Source organism: Gymnoscopelus braueri (genome assembly GCF_963280865.1).
Source record: "Gymnoscopelus braueri genome assembly, chromosome: 22".
In the NCBI taxonomy this organism is placed as follows: domain Eukaryota; kingdom Metazoa; phylum Chordata; class Actinopteri; order Myctophiformes; family Myctophidae; genus Gymnoscopelus; species Gymnoscopelus braueri.
In genome coordinates this window covers 15,626,293-15,652,826 of record NC_137624.1, presented here as the reverse complement: position 1 = coordinate 15,652,826, position 26,534 = coordinate 15,626,293, and the positions used below count along the sequence as shown (strand labels likewise).

Genomic DNA, 26,534 nt, shown 5'->3' with positions numbered 1-26,534 from the left:
AACAAAGTTGTAACATACACCAAACGTTTCTTATATGGTCTAAAAATAAAAAACAGTGTTATCCGGAAGACAGCTGACCCAGTCCTAAACAGGAATGACAGGAATTTCCATTGGTTTGGGCTAAAAAGATGAAGCTGTTTTCCTCACCCTGAGTGAGGACAATGCAGAATAAATTGGTCATCATTAATACAGCTGAATAGATACAGTATGACACATTTACTCATACTGTAACTGAGTCATGGTGTCTGTTCTGAGGATAGCGTTTCTCAAAAGTCATCAAACGCTCTTACACCATGTCCAAAGGAGACAGATATTGTGACATGCCATGTATGTAACGTGGTTGATACCATTATTATAGTACAGTATACAGGTATGTGCTGTACTGTACAGTATGCTACTGCACTGTGAAAATCCCGAGTGCTAGTTTAACTCTGAGGGTATAAAGTGGACCCTTCCATTTTACACAGTCAGATGGTTAACTAACACTCAGGATATTGGTATGTGTGAAATAGCCCTAGATTATTGTGCATTATTTTTCGATTATCACTCTGCTCAAGGTTGATTACTCTGCTTATTGGCCTCTTGCCAATGATTATAACTAGTGCTCATCCATATTTTGCAATACACATGGGTCTGCCTGTCTTCCAGTTAGGGGGAGTTTTTAGTTGCCACTGTCGCAAAAAAATGCTTGCTCAGGGTGGGACAATGTCCGGTCTATATGTAAAGTGTCTTCTTGAGACAACTTGCTGTGATTTGTCACAATAATAAAACAGAATTTAATTTAATTTAATTGAGTCGATGGAAAGCTTGATCCACTGCAATTTGCTTACTAGGGAGAAGTGTGGAAGATGCTAAGCTTTTTATACTACTACGTACTGTACTAATGGCCTACACTTGTTTGCAGGCTTTTCAACAGCATCTTTATTTTAATAGAAAGGTTGCTGTATGATTTGAATCAGTGTTGATGATCCACTCTCTGTGTCAATTTCACCATGTCACTTTTTGCTTTGTAAGTAAAAGACTATATTTTTGCATCCAAAGAGCCTCAATATTCATTTGCCAGTGTGCGAGCCTATCTTGTTGTTAAATGGACTTTCATGCTTGATCTTTTTTATTTGAATTTGCCACACCAGCTTGTCCATTCTAACCATTGGAAGCAGCTTCTCATACACTGTAGCTATACACAGGCTCGCCACAAGGGTGTGTCCTTTCACCCTTACTTTTCATTATTGCACACTGATGAATACGGGAGCTCTCAGAAGAACAGCTATTCTCTGACATTGTGTTGCTGTCCAAGGTTCAGAATAAGACCATGGGAATGCTCTCACTGCTACTATTTTTGTGCCCAACAAATCCTCTGGAAAGATGGAAAGCATTTTGGCTTCATCTGGTCATGTTCCAGCAAGTGAAACGTATTATTATACTACTATTATCTGACCTATTATAATTGTATCGGAGTTTCTCTGTGTACAAGCTGTGGGATTAAAGCTGCAATCCGTACAGTACCTTTCATGTCCTATCTGAGAACCCAGGTCCCCCACTTTTTTGCATCCCTCAATTTAAGCACAGAGTACTTTATGTAAAATAAATACTATTTAAATTTCATTTTTTTCTTTCTTAGTTCATGCAGCGAGCGAGTCTTTTTCTGCCAGTTCCCCCATGCAAACTGCCAATTTTTCTACCACTGAGCTAACAGAGTAGGCCTATGCCTGCTTGCTCAGCGGAGAAATGTAATTTTGACCTTCAGGCAGTATACCACTTATCAACCAGTAGTGGTCCTACCCGACCACGGAATCTAAAAGAGCAGGTAGATCAAATGCAACCATTAGTTATGATTTATTATGCATAGGCTAGTAAGGCTACTGTATTATACTCTACCATACAGATTGGCAGAAAGACGTTTTATTCACAAAAAAATAGTTGACGATTGCAGCTTTAATAAAGTCGACTGAAGTTGAGATTGTAAAAATGTGCTGACAATGTGCTGTGTCCTTCTCAGCTCTTATTTGCATATGGGAGAAAAAGTGCTCACATATCAAAATGTACTTAAAGTACCAAAAGTAGAAATTACTCATTGTGCAGAATGTCCCATTTCACAAGTTTTCTAATGTATAAAATGTTTAAAAATCTTTTGAAAATAGCTGATCTACAAGCTTGCGACGCATTGTGAGCTTGTAGATCGGCTATTTTCAAATGGCCAAAATGTATATAGGGCTGAAGTGGTTAATGTATGTTTTGTAATAATAATCAAAATCTACAAAGTAACTAGTAACTAAAGTTGTCAAATAATTGTAGTTGAGTAAAAGTACAATATTTGCCTCTGAGATGTAGTGGAGTAGAAGTAGCAGTACTGAAAATTGGAAATACTCCAGTAAAGTAAAAAATACCTCAAAATTGTATTTAAGTACAGTACTTCAGTAAATGTACTTAGTTACTTTACACCACTGCTGTTCATCAGCTTTTCTCTCACCCTTCTCAGCTCCTCGTATAATCACCCTGGTGGAGACGCTGGACATCTTACTGGATCACAATGCCACCTTCATCTGTGAGGTGGAGTCCCGCCCTCCTGCTGACATCACCTGGACAAGGAACAACGTCCTGATCCCGTGAGAGAGAACCTTCTATTAGAAAACAAATCGTATAAAAATCTTTTGAAAATAGCAGATCACAAGCTCACAATATTGTGAGCTTGTAGATCGGCTATTTTCAAATGGCCGAAATGCATATGGGGTGAAGTGGTAAATGTATGTTTAGTAATAATAATCTAAATCTACATAGTAACTGTCTGTAACTAAAGTTTTCAAATACTTGTAGTGGAGTAAAAGTATAATATTTGCCTCTGAGATGTAGTGGAGTAGAAGTAAAAGTACTGAAAACTGTAAATACCTCAAAATTGTACTTAAGTACAGTACTAGAGTAAATGTACTTACTGTACTAAGAACATTTACTAGTACTACTTAGTACTACTTAGTTACTTTACTCCACTGCAGATGGCATTGGATGTTAATCACATACACATGTTAATCACAAACACACAACATCAGGATTAGCAAACAAGATAACAAATAACAGTGTGGCCTTGCTTGCTGTCCAAACCTTAGGAAGGCATCATATGCGGCCAACAGACTACGACAGCCAAAGCGAGGCGAACTTACAGTAGCTACAACTCTTCTGCTGCTGGATTAGCCGCCATAGTGCAAAGCATGGTATGCTTTGCATATGCCTATTAATATATATGAGAGCAGCTTGAGTATGAGCACAAGATCTTAGGAGGAAATTGGAGCTGGGCTGGCTTTTGATCAATCTCTCTCTCTCTCTCTCTCTCTCTCTCTCTCTCTCTCTCTCTCTCTCTCTCTCTCTCTCTCTCTCTCTCTCTCTATCTGAACCAGTTACTATGACCCGCGGTACATCACCAGAGAACAGGGTCAGATGCTCGTCATCCCTCATGTCAGGGAATCAGACAACGGAGAGTACTGTTGCATGGCCAACAACGGCATAGGGGAGCCAGCCAAGAGCTGTGGGGCTCTGCAGCTCAAGATGAGTATGTCTGCTTCAATTCTCCTACGACTGAACCCCAGACAATAAAGAAAGACACTGTGATTATCTCTATCTCTGTCTATAATTATCTGTTCTCTTTATCTTTATTTCTGTTTCTTTATTCTCTATTCTCTCCCTCAACGTTGTCTGCTGTATTTATCTTTGCCCTTCCATTTCCCCTTTCGCTCCCTCTTTACCTGTCTCTCTCTCTTTCAACCCTCTCACCTTTATCTCTCTCTTCCCTCTCTCAATTTATTCTTAATGTTCAGCTATATTGGCATTACATACATGAGTACTGCCAAAGCAGAATTATAAAATACAACAAAATGTTTAATAACAATGAATGAAGTAATTAATTAACTGAACTTTTGTTTACGTTGGCTATTTATCAGTGTTTCATGGTTTTGTTTTATTTACTCTCAATCTCTCTGTCCTTCCCTCAGAGCCTCAGATAAAGCGTCATCCAACTAATATGACCCGCCTGATAGAGTCAAAGGCTGTTTTGCCATGCGTTACACTTGGCAACCCAAAACCTGACGTCACTTGGCTCAAAGACGATGAACTAGTTAAGGTAGAATGTTGCCTATATTATTTATTTCTTGAAGGTCTGGGGACCTGAAATCTGTAATGGATTTACAGATTAGTTCATTTCATTTTCTTCTACATTTCTGTTTGGCAATTGGTGTACAATATTAGAAAATGAGTCTCATGAGAAATTTGTCTGTAGACATTGATTGGCTTTCCCTTTCTCTAAACATAAGGGTTGCCTTCAGCTGCCCAAAATGTTACGACACATATAAATAACCGATACAGTGATGCATTGATCGTCCTGTAGCAAAGCGTTCGTACTGTTGCTAATATTATGATGGTGATTCTGTGTATCCTCCTTGAGGATATCGATACGGAGTGAACATCAATTCATCCCCTCTTCATTAGCCAGAGTAGAATCTAGTTATTTATTCTTATGTATTTTGACCATTCAAATTCAGATTAGAACTTTGGGGAATGATGCTAACCGTACGACTTCCCATAGGTCAGTGACCGTGTGACCATTCTGGATTACGGAGGCCTGAAGATCCACAACATACAGAAGGAGGATGCAGGACAGTATCGCTGTGTGGCCAGGAACAGCTTTGGTTTGGCCTTCTCGAAGCCTGTCACCCTAGAAGTCCAGGGTGTGTACATTGAAAGAATCCTACTGCTTGAAGTAGTTCATCGAAATATTTGAACAGTTGCTCCAAATGGAGCTAACACATATGGTTTAGGACTCCAATCGGGGTGCACATACAGTAGGTATTCAAGGGGACGCTACAGTGGGACATCTTGGTAACATTTTAATATACATTCAGGGAATGAATTGCTGTCTGGGAAACCCATAAGCTCTGTTTCAGAGAGGTTTAGGAAGCCCTGGGGTCTGGGACCCCTAATATATTCCACATGTTTGGGGCTGAACAGAAGAACGATAAATGGACAATGCAATAGATCTGACAAATACAAGGTTATTGCTGATAGTATGCAACTTAACAGAGTATCAAAAGTAAAACTGCAATTGCACTTTGACCTTTATTCTTTTGCACCACTTTGACTATTTATTTATTGTATGGCAACCACAGGACCACACTGATAAAATGTGTATGTGGTTGCCATAGTAATTGCACCTATTTTGCAGTATAGTGTCTTATTCCTTCTACTCTTTATTCTCTCTGTCCTCACTAATCTCTATATCTATAAATGTTATTCATGTCTCCAGCCCCAGCTCGCATCTTGCAGGTTCCTAAGGAGAAGAGGGTGGCTTTTGGCAGTCAGGTCTCTCTAGAGTGCAATGCCACAGGAAACCCTGTGCCGACCATCACCTGGCTGGAGAATGGCAACACTGTAAGTACACAGAATCAGGGAAATAACAATAGAACCAGCAGTAGAATATCACTAAAGATACAATACAATAACAATGGCACAATGGACAATGTAAAGTGCCATTGTTTTAGGGGATTGTTTGTGATGGGGTCCTAAACCTGTGTGTGTGTGTGTGTGTGTGTGTGTGTGTGTGTGTGTGTGTGTGTGTGTGTGTGTGTGTGTGTGTGTGTGTGTGTGTGTGTGTGTGTGTGTGTGTGTGTGTGTGTGTGTGTGTGCGCGTGTGTGCACGCGTGTGTGTGTGTTGTACTTCTGTCTTTGTGATGACCGGATTTCTATGACAAGCATAGAAAGATGTTGAAGATAGTTGTGGAAAAAAAAACAGCACTTTAGGACAATAGAACCATTGACCATTGTCATCCCTATAGTGTCATCCCTAATTAGTGGGATTGAGCCCATATGTGCTTATTAGACAGACAGAGACACCTGCATTCAGATCTGCTTTGAATTGTTTGAACAATGACACGCCAACATATTGTTCCACCTCCCCTTTCCCCTATTTTTAGTATCGTCAAACTTATAGGCAATAAATGAATTTTAAGTGCAAAGTAAAGAATTGGTCCGAGTCTATGATATTCGCAACAAAAGAGGAGGAGAATCATGGAAAGTGAGTGTGTGTTTGTAGACCAACCCGATCTCCAGAGAATACCGTAACATTGCACGGAACGAGTGCACTTCATTCCGTGGATAGCCGCCTCGGAACTCCCGAATTGCGTGCATATGGTACGGCGCTGCCTTTGTGACAAAACCATTTCGGAGGCACGCAGTCACAGGCGAATTGTCCCCCCGTGAAGGACCACCGAGGGAGCTAAGGCGACCGAGTTGCCGTCCTGAACGGTGGGACATTCGCCTGTGCCTACTCAGCGCCGTTTGAGTTATGTACCGATAGGCACAGAATCGTAAATTTTATTGTGCGGACTGCTCTGCTTCCGGGTTTTTCCGTGTTGCGACTGGTTACGCCCACCGTGGGACTCGCCGTACATATGCACGCAATTTGGGAGTTCCGAGGCGACTATCCACGGAATGAAGTGCACTCGTTCCGTGCAATGTTACGGTATTCTCTGGAGATCAGGCTGTTGTAGACAGGCAGACAGGCAACAGGTCTTTAGCGTCCATTGTTCATAATCCTGGCTGCCAGGTGGAAAAAAAGCTGTCCCGGAGCCTGCTGGTCCGGGCCCTGAGGCTGCGGTACGGCTTGCCACATGGTAACAGCTTAAACAGTCCATGGTTTGGGGTGACTGGTAATCCTATGGTTTCACTGACACGCCATCCATTGTATCGTATATCCTGGATGGCGGGAAGCTCACATCCACTGATGCTCTGGGCTCTGTGCCGTCCGCGTGACCCTCTTCAGCACTTTGTGGCTGGGGACAGAGCATTTCCTATACCAGACACAGTGATTCATTAGGGTTCTCTCAGTGGTGCTTCTGTGGAAGACCCATAGGACCTTGGGCCCCACGCCTATCTTCACTGTCGTGTCATCGGCGAACTTAATCACCAACTTGGAGCTGTGTGTGGCCACGAAGTCGTGGGTGTATATGGGGAAGCAGAGGAGGGGGCTCAGGACATAGCCCTGAAGCGCTCCTTTGTTGAGGCTCGTGTGGGGCAGTCGGGGTCATATTGGCGTTGGGGGCTCCTTCCGGGAGGTTGGTGTTAATAACATCAAAACAGGCATAAAAGCTATTCAGCTCATCTGGGAGGGAGGCAGTGAGGTTAGCTGCACAGTCCCTGCCACCAATATCCCTTTAATACTGGAGATATTCAACCTTTCCACAATCCATTTATGTGTTGGAAACTGTAAACACCACATCCTGTTCACAATAACTTGGATAAGCTCTTATCCTCATGCCTGGAACTGGATGTGAACGTGTTTTCCCATTTACTGGTAAACTTAAAATGTGTCACTTTAACCCTGGCATCCCAATTTTGGGCTTGCCATTTGACATTATGTCTAATACTTTTCATAAAGAGTACATCTACAAGCTTATAACGCATCACAATGTGATGTGAGCTTGTCAAGCAGCTATTTTTTTAATCATTTACAAAATGTGGTTAAGTGCAAGAATCAGAAATATTTCTTTAATATGTCTCTAAGCCACTAATAGTCACTTTTTACAGTATATTGATAGGAGGAATTTACACCTTTTATAAATCCTCTGTGATGATGTATGCCTTTGCAAAAGTTCAATGAACAAAGAATCAAACGTCTAGACACAACACATAACTGTCAACACTCCTACAACACTGTGCTTTCTCAAAGACCGCAAACAGCTGAATAGCTAAACAGGACACGATGTAATGAGGTGCAGGATCATCATGAAGAGGTCACGTGGTCAGAGTGACATGAGTAAATGTAGAATAGTCAAATGATCCACTAATTAGATTCTAACTATAATAGAAAGTGTGAACCGTTGAAGCTGTGGTTAAAATAGAATAATTACTGGAGCTGTAGAGGGAATTACTAGCTAACACACGCACGCACACACACACACGCACGCACGCACACACGCACGCACGCACGCACGCACGCACGCACGCACGCACGCGCACACTATTCAGAGAGTGTGCCATGTTATGTGTATTACATTACGCTTTAAAAACATCACTTGGTCTGGAAAATAAAAAGGGTAATTAGGCCCATGTTAGAGTTATGCATGGAACTATGAATATACAATGTAGCTGAAATTGATTCATAGTGTCAAGTCTATCATATGCTATATAAGTCTGGTAATTTGCTTCACACTTTAGTTTGAGGACATGAGTTAAGCATGGTGTAAGTCAGTGGTTCTCAAAGTGGGGTCCAGGGACCCGCAGGGTTCCTTGAGGGCGTTCCAAATGGACCCTTACATATCAAATTAACCCTTATGGGTCCATTTGGTTCCATTTTTATACCCTGGGAGTTATTTTATATCTGCAAATATCTGGAACCATTAGAATGAGCTAGAATGAATTGTGAGTAGTGGCAACTAACACAATGATGATTTGCAAAATGTCGTTGCAGACCTCATCTTGTCCAAGGTGCTAATGAGGTACAGGTGAGAGGAATAAGTGTTTGAAATCACTACTGACCATAGTGGACTGTACCATAGTGATTATGCCATTTTGTAGTGGTGTCCAAATGGTGGTTATAATAATAATACGCTATAGTGGTCTCATCTTATCCCACAATGCATCGTGAAAAGTAGGGTATAGCAGAAGCACATATAGCCTATATTAGTTGCCAGAACCTTAACAAAAACATGCATTCACAAGCTATGGTTTTTAAAAACAAGACTTAATGAGATGGATATATTTTCCTTTTATCAGTTGTCAATGTGCGACCACCCCCACCTTTACCGTGATCCAACTTGGGGTCTCAACCCATAGTTTGAGAACCTCTGCCCTATGCTATGCTCTAAAAGTGACATCGCCGTCCTCAACCCAGCTGTCAGAGGATTGTTATTGTTATTTTTTAATTTTTTTAAACATGTCAGTTTTGTGCGTGCCACTGTGTTCATTGGTATATTTAATCAAATTCTACGTTACAATTTATATGCCAAGCCGCTGGTGGCGTGAAAGTCTTTGACATACTGCAATTCTTTACTGAATGTTTTAAGAACAGGGTATGCAGCCTTCACCTGGTGACCTGTCACACTCGCTATGTTTCAGAAACATGCCATACAAACATAGCAATGCAAATTTGGCATTGAACAAAAACAATACAGCACATGTTGGAGTTACTGGGCACAGGTTAGTACTGTACTCCCCAGGGTCAGACGGCGTCCTGTCGTGGTGTCTTTCAGCCGAGCCAAAGGATAATCAGGGAATATGCACTTTGGCAGTAGGCTCATGAGCGTGGCTGCTTACCAAGCATTCTAAGCCCAGCAAAGGCTGTGTGTTTTATTATTGCTAATCCCAACAATCTTTACAAAGTAGAGAGAACAATAGAAGTTTGGTGTAGGGCACAGACACAATACAACTCTAACTTTCTGGAAAGTCACACAGCTTTGGGATGGGGAAGATTATATGCTGTGGAGTGCAGGGGCGACCTGGCCGGTTTGAGTTACTGTCCTTACGGTCCCAGGTTCAATCCACATTACAGCCATGTGACCTTGTGGGGTGTGTATCGTTGAGCAAGACACTAACCCTCCCATCCCCAGTCATTCTAAATGTACCAAGATTGGCAGCAACATTATTAGAAAAATCATAAATGGACACACATTGGAGCACCAAGTTGGCTACATGTAGCCCGGCCTTGCTGGGTGTGCTGCTTGCTATGCATTTATATAAAAGTCCTTCATTATTTTGCACCATTGTGCCAGCTCCCTCTCCTCTGCTGGCATTCCCTCTAGTGTTGTTGTGTGTGCATTGCCCAGGTACATCATGCTACTATAAAGAGGAGAGCACAATTAGACAATTGCAAACACCTGCCAATCAATTAACCCTGGCACTGCTCCTGTGAGTTAATTCCCTCAGCAGTCTTAATCGAGTGAGACTACGCAGAAATACATTTGGGAAAAGTGATGAATGGTCTTCTTCACTCCCTATACCAATGGTCAATGGTGCCATGCCAATAGTCCAATGGCCCACCACTGTTAAGTCTAACGGAATAAAGGGCAGTTGGACTAATGGGCAGCCCCCATGGTCGGGCAATGCCCATGCATTATATGACCACATAGGTGACACATTTTTCACTTGTTTCAAGTAATAACATCAACAGGGTACAATTTCCAACTCGATACAAGATCAAGCAACTTGTTTGCCGTACAAAGCCTAGAAACCCAGCATGTTTCAAGTTTATTGTGACAGTTTTATAGGTGCCACCAAGGGTAGATTCTCTGGTGGTCTATAATTGTCTAAGCATCTAATAACTTTGAGTGCTACAACGTGATTACAGCCTGTAAATACACAGACACCATCTGTAAACTCTGTGTGTGTGTGTGTGTGTGTGTGTGTGTGTGTGTGTGTGTGTGTGTGTGTGTGTGTGTGTGTGTGTGTGAGAGAGATACTGCCTGTTTTTAGAACAAGCCTCATCCGGGCGGCAGATAAATTAATGACCTTAACAAGCTGCTAGGAAGCCAGCTCCCCACACACACACACACACACACACACACACACACACACACACACGGTCACACCTTCAAATATAGACACTGCTATGAGCACCCCACTTAACACGTGCATGCATACATACACTACATACACTGTATGCAAAATGGATTTCATAAATAACATTTTCCCAAAATGAATTTATATATTCTATAATAACAAAACAAAAAAACATAGAACGTATTCTACATACAGATTATAATATTCCATGTCTTTGAGTACGTATCTGATGACTATCTATTTTGAGTGCCATAGTAGTCCCCCCCCCTGTATGTTTTGGCATGGTATGGTACACAAATTGATGACCTCATTGTACTCATGACTTTTTGGAGAGGACAGTGGAAAATCATACATGGTTTATTTATTTATGAAATGGAGTCTTCAACATTTAAGGTCACAGGGCTGTATTTTGCATTGTTAGCTCATATGAAGAAGTACTCTAGGAAAATCTGTTAACTTAGTATCTATGGTAGCATTATGCCGCTTTTAGTGAAACTTCTGCTTTTCATGTAATAGACAAACATTTAAAATTGGATGCATGGAAAGAACAGCAGACTCCTGATGAAACTTAGCTATTCTGGACTTGTCATAAGAAGTGAACATTTTGCAAAAAATAGGGAAACATTCTGCAAAAATAGAGGATCTACAAGCTCATACGGGCTATTTTCGGCTAAGAGATTTGATGTAGAGGGAAAAAGGAGGCCACCAAATACAGACCCCTGGGGGAACCCGGTCAACAAAGTATATAGGGTTTAAAGGGGTAGTTCACCCCCAAATAACTTTTTTTCTATTGATTACTCACCCCATGGAGCCTTGAATTCATGGATATTTTTTTGTTTTTGTCACATTCCTTCCTTTATTATTTGATTATAATAAATTTAGCCCCATTGATTCCGGTAGGAGACACAAATGCATTTGTGTCTCCTACCGGAATCAATGGGGACACATTTATTATAATCAAATTATTGGCTTAGGAATGTGACAAAAACAAAAAAATATCTATGAATTCAAGGCTCCAGATGGTCAGTAATCAATAGAAAAAAAGTTATTTTGGGGGTGAACTACCCCTTTAAGTGGTTAATACGGTATCCAAAATAATATTAAAGAAATGATTTTAAACTGCCCTCAAGGCATCAAGCTCCTGCCAGTGGCAAGCAAGTTAATAGTCAAATGTGTACATTTGTACTTGGAGTAATGTGTTAATATACAGTGAAAATGAAACTGAAAGAAAGTAGGCCTTCTGTACGCTTGAAAATGTCTGGCTGTGTCTCTCTCTTTATCTTTCTGTGTAGTCAAAAACAGACAGTGCAATCCCATGCTGATATTGACTTGATGTAGGCCTAATCTAACATGCCTGCCTACAGTACCATGGCACTCACACAGTATAATGGACCATAATGGACCCATAAGGGCCTCCAAGCTCAATTTAAATTGCTGTGTAGACAGGCCCTTACACATGTATATAGCTCACATTTATAGATTTCTTATTCTTTATTCATATTCATATTCATTCAGTATTCCAATTCATTACTTCTTTCATTGTTTTCTTGACTGAACAGGAGGAAACTATTCAGTAACATCTAGTGTTAGTGCTCAGACAAGTGTACATATATGGACAACTGGTCTCGTATAAGGGTACATTTGGTTCCATTTATACACTCTTTTTGGAGTTGAATTAACTAAGGATTTAACTGTGTACCGAGTCAATTCCATTGTATGGGTAAATGTACTCCTGATCCAACTCTGATACGGTTTCTCTCTCTATCTCTCTTTCTCCTGGTTTCTATAGATCTCAGGCTCATCGGTTGATGAGACTTTAGTTGGAGAGGTGATTCAATCTGTCCTCAAAGTGACCGTGAATAAGCCAGCCCTCTACACCTGCCTGGCCTCAAACAGACACAATGCTGGAGCCAACACTGTCAAAGCCACTGCCCGTGTCACCGTCACAGGTAAAGATATTTAAGGTACTGTAATAGCAATTACCACAGAGGCTACCCGTGCAGGCTTTATTTGCCCTGGCTGAGGAAACTTGGCCACTAAACACGGTTGCCGTGGATGGTTGGTTTGGTCAAATTCCCGGCCGAGGAGACACTGGAGTTTATGCAGTACAAAGAAACCAAAACATGTCATGTTCGGCTTGTAGTACTGTAATAATTTTACTGAAAATAAACCACATTGGTTTTCATAAGGCTGAATTTCTTATGCCTATAGCAACGTTCAAGCTTCCCATTCATTTCATTCAGGATTTTCAACATGAATGCCAGTGAATGAGCCACACTGCCTTAGGAAGATTGCCAAGCTTGAAACGATCGAGTAGCTGCGATATCAAGCATAACTTTGTTTTTTTGTTGGCAAATAAAAGCTTGCTTTGCACATTATTTGTTTGTTTCCCATGTTCTATTATTGAAGAGCCATAATAAACATACAAGCTATCTAATAAAGAAATACATTTACCGGAAAAGTTTCTATATTTACATATGATACTGTATATGGCCAAAGTTGTGAATAGACAATGGCATGTGCTCTTAGGGGACAAAACAAAAATTTTGTCCTTTAATAAGAGCATAGCTGGATCATTGCTGAAGTTTGTCATGAAGCTAGCCACGGTCTCCAGTCTCTGCCGCACTAAAGGATTAATTGGAAACGTCCTTTATGAACTAGAGGTTAAAGGTTGTGTTGTGTTTTGTTAGCTGCTAGAAGCTAGTTGTGTTCTGTGTGTGGCCTCCTCCTCACCTGTTGGTAGCTGCACCATGTGGTTGGTGCACCACCCACCCACTCAACCACCCACACACACACCCCCACACACACACCCCCACACACACACACACACACACACACACACACACACACAGACACACACACACACAAGATCTATCCACCTTATCTCTCAGTCCCGGCTATGCTTCAATGAGAGCAGCAGCATGGATGGTGTTCTCTCTCTACCTGGACTGATCTCTACCTATCTGTCTCTCTCCCTCTCGCTTTTCCTTCCCTTCTTTCTTCTCCTCCTTCAACCGGACACCTCTGGATGTTGCCCCTTCCCTATAGAGTGGAGGTAAGAGAACAGCGTGGTTATTCTATTATTTTACTTCTCTCTGCTGGTTATTTATTTATGTATTTATTTATGTGGCTTTTTAATGTTTAGATCTCTTCTCTTCTCTTCTCTTCTCTTCTCTTCTCTTCTCTTCGCACTGCACAAAATGCAACACTTTTTTTCAGTTGACAATACATTTTCCTAAAGTTATTGATCCTTATGATGAACTAATACTCCTGGGTAGCAAAATAATCCAGGCATATTTTGTCTACTGCTCTCATTTAGGATGAATGACAGAGGCTGGTACAGGTTAAAGGGGTTTAGTGTCTTGTTAAGCCTGTCCAACTGTGTCACACAAGAGCTACAAGAAAATACCGATCTACAAGCTCCCAATGTGTCACATCACGATGCATTGTGATCTTGTAGATCTGCTTTTTTATGTTCGAAAGTTTTCTTCTATAATGGCATGCCCAAAATAGGGACATTGAAAGTGGTTTAGGGTATTAAGGGCTAAAGTCTTGCCTAGCCAGGCCTTATAGCTTACTCCATACTTTAGATAGGGATGTTATGCTTTAACATGATGGTTTATGGGATGTTTGTTTTAGCACTGTACAATGGGTTCTGACATTGGGGACTGTATGCACAGTTATATATTGCAAATGGATAATAGCTTCAGCCATTACCCTGCTGGTATACAGGGAAAATAAACACATTCGTTGTTTGTTTTCACTGGAAATCTATCACATATACATCTGGAGAAGTGTTGAGGCCAAGCCATGGTTACAGTGCACTGACATACAGTAGGACAGCATGCAAACCCTGTGGGTATAGGTGGGAGTACAGTGAAATCACTATAACACCATATCACATCAACTCTGTGATACAACCTTTACAGACAAGTCAAATGAGCTTCCAAACCTCCTATGCTAGCTGGTTACATTGCAGGAGCAGGACAGAGAGTGAGAGGGGACAAATCACGAACATATTTTGGTTATAGCAACACCAGTGGTGTAAAGTAACTAAGTACATGCACTTAAGTACTGTACTTAAGTACAATTTTGAGGTATTTTTTACTTTACTGAAGTATTTCCAATTTTCGGTACTTTTACTTCTACACCACTACATCTCAGAGGCAAATATTGTACTTTTACTCCACTACAATAATTTGAAAACTTTAGTTACTAGTTACTTTGTAGATTTTGATTATTATTACAAAACCACTTCAGCCCTATATACATTTCGGCCATTTCTACAAGCCGATCTACAAGCTCACAATGCGTCACAATGTGACGCATTGTGAGCTTGTAGATCTGCTATTTTCCAAAGATTTTTTTATACATTTGAAAACTTTGTGAAATGGGACATTCTGCGAGTACTTTCTACTTTTGGTACTTTAAGTACATTTTGATACCAATACTTTTGTACTTTTACTCAAGTACATTTTGAAAACATGTCAGTGTCTGAATTCATTCATTCTGACCACTAGAGGTCACTGTGTCTCACCCAAACCTCAGGTGACAAAACATTTGTGTGCTCTTTGAGGGAACTAAGCGCTGCTACGTCCCTGGGGGGCTTCTCAAGACAAGGAGCCTTTTGGCTCTGTCTGTCAATAAACCTGTCACTATGCCAACACAGGGAGGCAGGCTGCTGTGCTGTCTCTCTGTCAGCCATATGGTGTTAGTTGGGCTTGAACTCTGTTCAACTGCAAAGCAACCAAATATCCACATCTGTACTACAATATGTACAGTACTACTGGAAGAAAGAGAGAGAGAGAGAGAAAGGTGGAAGAGAGGGCATGGGGGGGAGGGGGATAAGAAAGTGAGGGAGAAAGACAGAGTGGGTGTTGGAATAAGCCTCCATACACTAAGATGTTCATTGAAAAATGCAGTTTTTAAATGAAAACCATCTCCACACACACATTAGTTATTGGCACCGTGTCAGGAGGAATCTCAATCGATTTCCAAGCCTGAAAATGCGAGTCGCATGACCATGAGTGACGTTATACCGGGCATGCGGGCATACTGTACACATATCTCATTTGACATTTGACAGCACACCAGTGTGTAAGCAACAGACACGCGTACGGACAGGCAAAGGTCGCGCTGGGTTTGATGTGAACCCTTTTTAGCCGCTAACCTTGTGCCCACATCTGGACTGTATAACAAAGAGGGGGTGGGCGGGGGGTGGTGGGGGGGGGTTGTACTACTGGGGAGATTGGAAGCTTGACTGACAGGTCAGCTTTAGGTTTGATGGTTTCATCTGAACTCTTTTGAACCTTCAAGGAGGCAACATCTGGACTTTGTCAGTATTACGATACAGTATTACGATACAGAACTGAGGATAAGAGCTGACAGACAGACAGACAGACAGACACACAGACAGACAGACAGACGGTAAATTCAGTTTTTGTATTTGACCATTTAGCCATGATGATTCAACTCCAAAATACTTTTAAAAGGATTGATGTCGTGCAATATCATTGATCCCCCCCCCACACACAGACACACACACACCCGCACGCACGCGCATACACACACACACACACACACACACACACACACACACACACACACACACACACACACACACACACACACACACACACACACACACACACACACACACACACACACACACACACACACACACACACACAGACATGCACTCATTTAATGCTGGTGTGAGGGCTGACGAGCAGATATAGAGAAGCTGACAGACAGACACACTGTATACAGATAGACAGTTGAGCTCTTCTGGGAGTTTGCCGGATAGACAGGCTGACAAGATGTCAAGCTGAAAGACAGAAAAAGGCAGGCAGTCAAGGAACCAAACCAGGAAACAAAAAAATACATAGACCGGCGGCAGGCAGAAATAGACAGGCGGGCAGAGAGACAGGTGGGGGTCAAACAGGCGAGCAGGCAGGCAGGCAGGCACTGAAGATAGGTGAACAGAAATATAATCAGGCGTACAGAAAGACAGATAGATACAGTTGTGAGTGACAGATATATGCCAAGAGCAAGCTGGTGGAATGGCTGACAAACAGACAGACAGACAGACGGCCAAAAACGTGTGTGGAAAGACAAAGAAGTAGATAAGAAGAAACGAAGGCAGACAGACAGACAGACAGACAGACAGACAGACAGACACATGCGGGCTGACACACAGATAGATAAACAGATGTGTAGACAAGCAGATGTAAACTAGCAAGCAGGAAGGATCAGAGACATGCTGGCCAGGAGACACAGACATACAGACATACAGACAGACTCTCACTGAAAACTGGAAAAATGAATAGGCAGGCACTTGGAGAATTGTTGCTAACAACACGCTTTCTGTTATTTTTACCTGTTTATTTAATTAAATGTTTTAACAACTGTCAGTGTTTTTACATTGTGTCTCTTGGCAGTCAAAGTGGTTGATATTGTTATGTTATAAACCACATTGTTGTGCTCCTTTTCTCCTGCACATGATGGGAGAGACAGGGAGTTGTAAAACAGGGATAGTGAAGGAAAGGACTGTACTGGTTTGTGGTTTGCAGTGTTCGCCTGGGTGTGTCCACACCAAACAGTCTTCAGCCTCTGCGGCAGCACACCTGTTCTAATCAGTTGATTATCATGAACCTCAGCTGCTACATAACTAGTTGAGGGTGGTATCAATTGGCACTCCACTGTGCTCTTAAAGGGCCTTTGCAACAGAGTAGACAATGATGGTGCGCCTTCTTCTTCTCACAGACTCTATAAGGGCAGCGCCGGGTACTGCAGTGCGTACCGAGGTCAAGTATGCCGTGGCGTCCTGCGCGACGACTCGCTGGTTTTCTTCAACTCCTCCCATTCGGACCCCGAGGACGTGCAGGAGTTCCTGGTTCAGAGCTGGTGGGCGGAGCTGGACGGACTGAGCAAGCTCTGTAGCCCCGCGGCGCGCTCACTTCTCTGTCACCTCGCTTTCCCCGACTGTAACCCCTCTGGGTTGGGGCCTGCGCCCAAACCAGTCTGCAGGTGGGTGTCCTGTGTAAGCCGTTGGTTCTCAAAGTGGGGTCCGGGGACCCCCAGGGGTCCTTGGGGCGGTACCAGGGGGTACCAGCTAGATTTGTTAATATACTGTAGCGTCACAATCATTTTAACCACTTTAACCATATATTTTATACCTTGGCTATAAGCTAGTTAGAACATTATAACACAACACAACACAACACATGTTTCTTGTCAATTCTCCGTAACATACTCACTATGGGATATCACCGCCCCCTGGCGTTGATGCAGAGCTACATACCATAAACTCCCGGGCCATTCATTGGCTGAGAAGGGTATGTCACGTGTCCGGTAGACCGGAAGAGGTATAAAACCTCTTGCGTGACGTGGCTCATCCTCTTTCGCTTCTCTGCATGGCAGATGCAACAGCTCAAGACATACCTTAATAATAACAAACGTAACTTTGATCAGGACAGAAACCAGCTTTAGCCCACTCGGTGGTACTTGTACTAACCAACGGGTTTTCCTCCTATTAAAAAAAAAAAAAAGTTTTATTATTTCCGCTCCCGCGGCTATCTTCTCTTTCTTTCTTTTACTGCTAAAGCAAGTTTTCCTCCTTTGAGTTTTCCGCGCTCTTAGCCTTGCGGTTGAAAGCTAACAGGTTAGCTCGAGATGGAGGTTCCACGTCCCTGCGTATTGCTGCTCTGCCGCTTGATGATCGCCGGGGATGACCCTCGTGGTTTCTGCATCTCGTGCCTCGGTCTCTACGGGGCCGGGGCATTTCCAAGATGCACCGGGACGCTGCGAGGGCTGCGCTGTTCTCCACGCTGCACCTCGAAGTAGCCGCTTAGCCAGGGCAGCGCCCTGGCTGCGGGAGGCAGCGACGTCTCGTCCCCGATCGTCGCGGATCCAGCAACACGGCCCAGGGAACGTGGGTGGTGGGGCCCACCACGTGCGCTCACAGTCCACAATGGGCCCTCCGGCAGTCCCGGCTGCGAGCGGCGTTAGCCCCCGCTCGCAGCACCTCCAGGCTGCTACACAAGCCGTGCTACGCAGCACTGCAGCAGCCGCTAGCACCGTGTCTGGGAGAACCACCCAGGTGCAACTACCTAGCGGCACTTCCTCCCCCTCTTCCCAGCCGTCTACTCCGCTGCCACAGCAAGCGTACCGGGCCAGCGGGGCGTCGCCAGGAGACAACGAAGGGGCGCCGGCGACGGCAGCATAGGCGAGGGGAGAACGAGGCAGACGCTCGTGAGTGAGTTAGCCCAGACTAGCTACGTTAGCTGCTTCGCTAGGTTAACGTCGCCTTAGTCAGGCAGTGTTTTGTTGGCTTAACACCCATGCAACAGGTTATTAACAGCGTTGTCCTAGCCTAGCTTGCCTCGCTAGGATAACACCAGCTTGTTAGCCTTCTCACTCTGTGTATCGAGCAAACCTCGGGGGCTTCTGAAGACCTTACTCGATGGACAAGACGGCTCCTCGACTGCCAGAAGGCCATGTTTAATGAAAACGAATGTGTGTTTAAAAGTACAAATTTTTTTCTGCCAAAGAAATAAATGTGTTACATGTTACAAACGATCTCGTTCTTTCACGTGGCTTGAGTGCAGCGGAGCAGTGGAGTCCCCTAACCGCGGGCTTCTCTGCTCCAATGCTCTCTGTATGTAAGCCCATAATGTCTGTGATGCCCGAACTCCGGTATCCCAGACATTGATGGGCTAATATCTGTGCATGTAATGTAAATGTATCAACGTTCTCAATTACATAAGCCCACACTGTCTAGAACACCCGAGTCCCGGTGTTCTAGACATTGTTGGATAACATCTGAAAGAGCAGCGGAGCAATGGAGTCCCCTGCAAGAGGGCTTCTCTGCTCCAATGCTCTCTGTGTATAAGTCCACAATGTCTGTGATGCCCGAACTCCGGTATCCCAGACATTGATGGGATGATATCCGTGCATGTAATGTATCAACGTTCTCAATTACATAAGCCCACACTGTCTAGAACACCCGAGTCCCGATGTTCTAGACATTGTCTGTGCATGTTTTTGGATCATATGAAGGTAATATAAAAACCCACATCACCCCTGTCCGCTAGAGGGCGCAAATGCGCCAGTGGAATGGGGTCACGCCGGTTTTTGCCTTCCGTCCCACAGGAAGTGCCCAGGCACCACTGTGAACCGGAAGTACTTCGGTCAGACATGACCCCTTGGCCGTACCGCCTCATGATTTGCAGGCCACGTTCGCCTTTAACGAGCGACAAAGCATCCCCTACGGGGAGGAAGGTTTTGTCTTCTCACAGGCTTCCGTCTCACAGGAAGTGCCCACGCACCACTGTGAACCGGAAGTACTTCGGTCAGACATGACCCCTTGGCCGTACCGCCTCATGATTTGCAGGCCACGTTCGCCTTTAACGAGCGACAAAGCATCCCCTACGGGGAGGAAGGTTTTGTCGCCTCACAGGCTTCCGTCCCACAGGAAGTGCCCACGCACCACTGTGAACCGGAAGTACTTCGGTCAGACATGACCCCTTGGCCGTACCGCCTCGCGTTCGCCGCTGGAGGGCGACAAAGCACCTCCTAGAGGAGGACAACTTTGTCGACAAGATGGCGGCGGCCAGGGTAAATTGGGAAGAGAGTACTGACAGTAGCGTCGATCCCATTGTGAGGATGGAATGCGGATGTGCTCTGTCACTCTACGTCAATGAGATAGTTCCAATGTTGGTACTATAGCCCATAGAGGCCCGCTTTGCGGCGACATCAAAGCGTGACGTTACTCTCTCTTCTACACTCTGGCGACGGCCAAGGTAGGATTAATCATTGATATATATATAGTTTTCACTGTATATATCTTTGGGCTTAATTCTGACGCCGGGGTTTTTCCCCGTGGCCAGGCTCGTGACTCCTCCGAGTCCTCCGTTGCCCCGAGGGTTAGCACCGCCGGCGGCAGTGGCAGCGTCACTGGTCCCCATGGCAACGGTCCCCATGGCAACGCTCCCACTCTCCGAGCGGCCGATGACGTCACATCCACTCGCTCGGTGTGTGAAGCAATGGACGGTTTGCAAGCCGAATGCTTAGGTATTGCTAAGCAATACTAAAGGGTTTCAGGCTGCATTTCTCCACAAATCCCCCCGTGACAGAAAAAGTATTGTTTTCCCGTGCAAGGGGTCCAGCAGCCAATACTCTGAGGGAGGAAGTCTCCTTCCTCTTGAGCTTGGGCGCTATTAAAGAATTACTTCCGATACTTCTGTTTACTATCCCAGTACATCAGCGTTACACTGTGTGTGTACAGGGTTTTTCAGTACAGCAGTGACACACTGTGATTGTACTGATCAACTCCCCTGATCCGCAACAACACATTGTGGTTGTACTGGTGTGTTTTCCACGTGCTCTTATGCATATAATCTCCTATGTCGGACACGGTGTTGTTCCTCTCATGCAGAGGGTAAGGCAACCATGTCTCTGAGAGAGGGGGTTCACTCTCTCTCCATAGTGAGTATGTTACGAAGAATTTGTCAAGGAACGCGAGGTTACGTTGTAACCCCGGTTTCCTTAGAATTCAGAGTAACATAGTCAGAGAACTATCTATGAATCGGAACCAACTGGTTTTCTATTCGTAATATTTTCTGGTGGAAAAGAAGGGGGGGGGGGGTACGTCCCATTCTGAATCTGAAGGGTCTCAATAAATACTTGGGTCAAAGAGCGGACCTCTGTCTCCGCCATTTTGGAGGGACAGATGCCCCCTTTGCCGTACCGCCTCACGGACTACAGGCCTCGTTCGCCACTAACGAGCGACAAAGCACTCCCTAAGGGGAGGACGACTTTGTCGACGCTCCGTCCGGAGCCTTTGGGCTCAGACGAGAGGGCGACGGCCAAGGTAGGCTTACTTCGGACGGCCCCGTTTGTCAGAGTGACAGCGCCGTTGGTTTCCATGGAAACAGACAGGCTGCGCTGGCGGACAAACCGGATGCTGACGTCAGGCAAGGTCCCCGTGACCGGTCACGTGACCCCGCCGGGTCCTAACGGACCGTTAGTGCCTCTACTGCCTCGAGCGGTCACCTCAGGGTTAGCACCGCTGGCGGCAGTGGCAGCGTCGCTGGTCCCCATGGCAACGCACACAGGGTTAGCGCTGCTAGCACCAGGAGTAGCGTCTTTGGTCCCCATGGCGACGCACACACAAAGAACCGGTTCCCTTGGAAACGGATCTCAACGTTTCTTGGCCCATGGTGATTTAGCCTTGTCTAGCTTGTTAGCTGCTAGGTTTACAGAACCTCCAGTCAGGCTACTGTTGCTTCGATTGGCGGCTAACTGGCCTCACTAACAACAACACATTGCAGTGTTGTTTTTTGGTGCAGCGCATAGCCAGCCCCGCTAAAGCAACACCACGGTGGCCACCTTCCACCGCTACCCTTCCACGGTCTCTAACGGCCCCGCATGTGCGGGTCCGCTGGATCACGTGGCGACATCACCGGTCCAGTTGGAAACGTGTGCGTTGTCCGCACTGGGTGACATCAGAGCCCCTACTGACTCGCTTGCTGAGGCAGCTTGTTGGAGAGTTTGCAGTCCGGAACTGTTTTACTATCCCGGTACTTCAGTGGTACACTGTGTGTGTAGGGGTTTCTTCAGTACAGCAGTGACACACTGTGGTTGTACTGGTCAGCTCCCCTGATCAACAACAACACACTGTGGTTGTACTGGTGTATGACCCTCTCTGCGGACGGTGCGTTAAGGAGATGGGTGGACCAGCATTGTTTTCAATGCTTATTTCCACGTTCCTTTCTATCCACCACAGTCAGGAGGTGGCGCGGCACACGGACGTGGCCGTTTCCCCACTTGACGTCGAGGGGTTTTTCACCGTCACCGTCCGTCGAGCGTCTTGGTCCCGTCTCAGCAGACCACCTTCATAGGGGATCTCGCTGGGCTAGACCAGGCTCACGGCGCGTCTGTCCCGGGCGGGATAGACAGCGTTTCGGCCTGGGGTCTTCTCGCGTGGGGCGACAAGTCACATACAGGCTATGCGTGCAGGCGACGGGTCTCATGACTTCGGCCTTACACCTGTTTCGTTTGGACAAGCCCCACGTGTGACCTTTTTTCCCCGGAGGTGGATGTGGGCTCTTGGAGCCCCGTCCACCTGAGGTTGTCATGTCCTGATCAGGAACCGACAACACCACGACCGTGTGCTATGCCAAAAAGCAGGGAGGCCTGGCCTCTCCAGTGTTGGACAGGCTAGCTGGCGATCTGACGCTGTGGTGCGACGCGCGCCTTACGTCAACCAGGGCCTCACAGGTACCGGGCCTCCTGAACAGTGGAGCGACTCTGTTGTCCAGGGGCATTTTTTGGTACGCAGATTGGCCTCTCCTCCGGAGATAACAAGCCAGATCTGGGCCAGGTTGGCCGACTGAACTGCTTTATGCATTCCCGTCACTGGAGTTGGTCCTCTCAACTTGTCAGACTCCACAGACTGTCAGTGCCACTGGTGGCACTGGCGTGGGGCGCATGGAGGTTAGGAATAATCCTCTCCTCTACAACGAGCCCTGGGCCCTCCCCCCGATCAGAGATCTGCTACGGCAGGCAGGGGTCGGAATTTTCCACAAGCAACCTCAGGACCTAGACCGGTGGGCTTGGCCCGTGAGGGGGAGACCTTGACTTCTTATGGCCTGCCCCCTGAGGTGGTAGCTACCATCCAGGGGGCGAGGGCCCTTTCCACGAGGTCTGCGTACGACGACAGGTGGAACCTGTTCGTGTCATGGTGTCTGGGTCAGTCACCGCCGGTTGAGGCCTTCCGGGCCTCGGTACGCAGCATCCTCATGTTCTTGCAGGACAAATTGAACCAAGGTCTGGTTTTCTCGACGGTTAAGGTGTACCAGGCGGCCTTTTCCGCTTGTCACGTGGGTTTCGATGACATGACGGTTGGCCGACATCCGCTGGTGCGTAGTTTTATGAACGGTGCCAGGCGGGCCAGGCCGGTCTCTAGGCCTCTGTTCCCGGCCTGGGACCTGGTGGTGGTGCTGGGGGCGCTTTGCCTCCCACCGTTCGAGCCTTTTCACTCTATGGATCTGGAGATCGTTAGTCTCGAAACGGTTCTTGTGGTTGTTTTCACTACAGCTACACGGGTCAGCGACATACATGCGCTCTCAGTGAGTTCGGAGTGCATGAGGTTCTTGGGAGACGACAGCAGGGTTTGGTTAAGCCCGACATGGCGTTTGTTCCCAAGAACGGAATGGTGACCCAGACACCGGTTGAGCTGATAGTTTTTCATCCGCCTTCTGTCGCTTCGGCAGAGGATAGGCGGCTGCACTGTCTCTGCCCAGTGAGGGCGTTGAAGCTCTACGGCCGGTCGTCGTCGCAACTTTTTGTCTCCTTCGGCCCAGATGTTCGGAGGAAGGCGGTGACTAAGGCGACGCTTTCTAGATGGAGTGTGGATGCCATTAGGCTGGCCTACGTCAGTAGTGGCGCTCCAGTTCCAGAAGGACTGAAGGCTCACTCTACTAGAGGCGTGGCTACTTCCTGGGCCCTCTCCAGGGAAATGTCGGTCCAGGAGGTGTGCGCGGCCGCAAACTGGTCGTCTCCATCGACTTTTGCGGCTTTCTACAGCCTGGATGTGGCAGCGGCGTCAGTGGCGCACGCTGTACTGGACATAGCGGCTGTCTCTAGTTAGGGTAGGGGAGGTTAGGCAGGTCTTTTGTGTAACCCGCCTTTGTTCCCTTCTCTACCTTCCTTCTCTTGAGTCCCCTCGGAACCACCGTTGGTAGGTTTCCAGGGGAGGAGGCCCTGTTTCCTTGTTTTCACTTATGGGTCAGACTTGTGTCTGTTCATTAGATGAATAGGCAGACTTGGTCTGTCAGGGTCCTTTTCTTTCAATTATATACCGCACCCCGGCCCGGAGGGCTGGGGCGCCCGTGAGGCCGAAGGTCACGTCCAGGGGGACGGGGCCTTATGGCTAGGGGGCGTGCGGACCTGAGATTCGGTATGGCTATAAGCCCCAGGGGGGTTTATGTATCCCATAGTGAGTATGTTACGGAGAATTGACAAGAAACTCAGGGTTACGGATGTAACCCCGGTTTCTTTAGAATTCGGAGTAACATACTCACCTAACACCCCTGTTTGTGTGCATCTGCATGCAGGAAGCGTGTTAAAGAGGATGAGCCACGTCACGCAAGAGGTTTTATACCTCTTCCGGTCTACCGGACACGTGACATACCCTTCTCAGCCAATGAATGGCCCGGGAGTTTATGGTATGTAGCTCTGCATCAACGCCAGGGGGCGGTGATATCCCATAGTGAGTATGTTACTCCGAATTCTAAAGAAACCGGGGTTACATCCGTAACCCTGAGTTTTGTTATATACTGTAGTAACTTAAACAACAGAATTCAAAAGTGTTTTAAGTTAAAGTTAAGTAAAACAGATAAAAGAATAGAATTTTAAACATAAAGTACACACATAGGAGCCAACCAGGGATCAAACACCTGCCTGTTTGCTTTCATTGGAGAAAGTCCCCTTTTTATGCCTACATGTACATATAGTAACTTGCCAAACCACAGTTGTGCTCCGCCCCTTCTGTCATTCAATACAAAGTCTAGGCCAGGTTGTTTTGTTTTCCCCTCCTGATAAGTCTGGTTTTAGCAAGAAACCTTGCATGCAACATAAAAGTCTTATTATGGATGCCCATTCTGCCCAACCAAAAGGGCAAAAGGAAATAGCAAATGAAGTCGTCAGCACTCGCAAATAAGTATGTACAGTAACACTTTTAATAATGCACGGCAGCAGAAGGAAACAGCCCTAGACCTTCCTCAGCATTTCTGAGACATGTGGGTGTTAACTCTGCTTTGAGGACATGGCTAGCACATTTATCTCGAAAGTGTGAACTCGCTAGGTTCCATTGATAGGCTTTTAATGGGTTAATCAGTCACAATTCTTAGGGCTTATCTATGAATCATTATTATCATCCATATTTTAACCATTATAAAGTGTGCACTTGCTTGACTGCGTAGGCCCCTGCCCACCTCCCAATCGTTTTGTGTTTTGAACAAAATAGGATATAACTTAATTTGTATTTAAATGTATGTTGATTGGTAATTCACCAACAAATGAGTTGTTAATGTTTTCCCATTCCTTCTACTCAATGAATGGTTCCTAATCTTCCCTATGTCCACCCTGTGTTCATTCTTCTCCCACAGAGAGCATTGTCTGGCTGTGAAAGAGCTGTACTGTCATAAGGAGTGGCGTGTCATGGAGGGTAGCAGTGCATCCCAAACAGGGTTTTACAGCTCTGGGGCCAGGGCCGGGGCGCCTAACCTGTTGCTGCCAAACTGCCAGGCCTTACCAAGCCTCAGTGCAGACCCAGACTCTTGTACACATGTCCCTTTCATTGGTAAGAGACCACAGGCTTCTTCATGGCTGAGTGAAAACAGTGTGGTTGGTGGTTAACATGTCTCTGGGCGTTGGTTTGACTCATGCTGTGCATTGTTTCCTGTCCATTCCAGTACATTTTGCTGAACTGACTGAAAATAATAATTGAACACCTGCTGATGTTACAGTAGCAAACAAACCAAACTGAGCAGTGTGCTGTCACTGTTTCACCTTCATTCATTGTCGTTGAATACTCTATCAGTTAGCAGTTACAGTATTTCCAAATTTATAAAAATAGGGGGGAAAAGTCTGTAGTTTGATTTTCCACATTGCTGCATGTATTTAATCTGCTACATGCATACTGTATGTGTAATCAAAGATGTAAGCTCATAACTCTTGACCAGTAGTCTCTTATAAAAACTGTCATGTCTGCTTCAGGAGAATAGGGCCCAAGCACAAGACAGTGACGCAGAGGCAGGGTATTTCAAAAGCAAGGGGTTTATACTGTATTTTCAAATTAACAAGGAAAACACAGTTTAGACTACAGAGATGCAGTATAAGGAAACTAGGAGCCAAAACCAAACAGTAGTGTCAAAGAACAGACACCTGCAATGGTGAACGTGATGGACTACTAACACGATTGGCTGAGGCTA

At 45.4% G+C, this 26,534-nt stretch overlaps 1 protein-coding gene across 1 annotated transcript in view; it reads left to right on the top strand.

Annotated features, from left to right (window-relative positions):
- musk (muscle, skeletal, receptor tyrosine kinase) overlaps positions 1-26,534 on the top strand; it is a 52,884-nt gene that overhangs the window by 6,099 nt on the left and 20,251 nt on the right. Inside the window, exons 2-9 of the mRNA XM_080419002.1 lie at positions 2,459-2,606; positions 3,390-3,541; positions 3,981-4,108; positions 4,571-4,712; positions 5,288-5,412; positions 12,326-12,485; positions 17,271-17,565; positions 25,710-25,903. Of these exons, the coding sequence (XP_080275128.1) occupies positions 2,459-2,606; positions 3,390-3,541; positions 3,981-4,108; positions 4,571-4,712; positions 5,288-5,412; positions 12,326-12,485; positions 17,271-17,565; positions 25,710-25,903 (1,344 nt within the window). The remainder of the gene's footprint in view (positions 1-2,458; positions 2,607-3,389; positions 3,542-3,980; positions 4,109-4,570; positions 4,713-5,287; positions 5,413-12,325; positions 12,486-17,270; positions 17,566-25,709; positions 25,904-26,534) is intronic.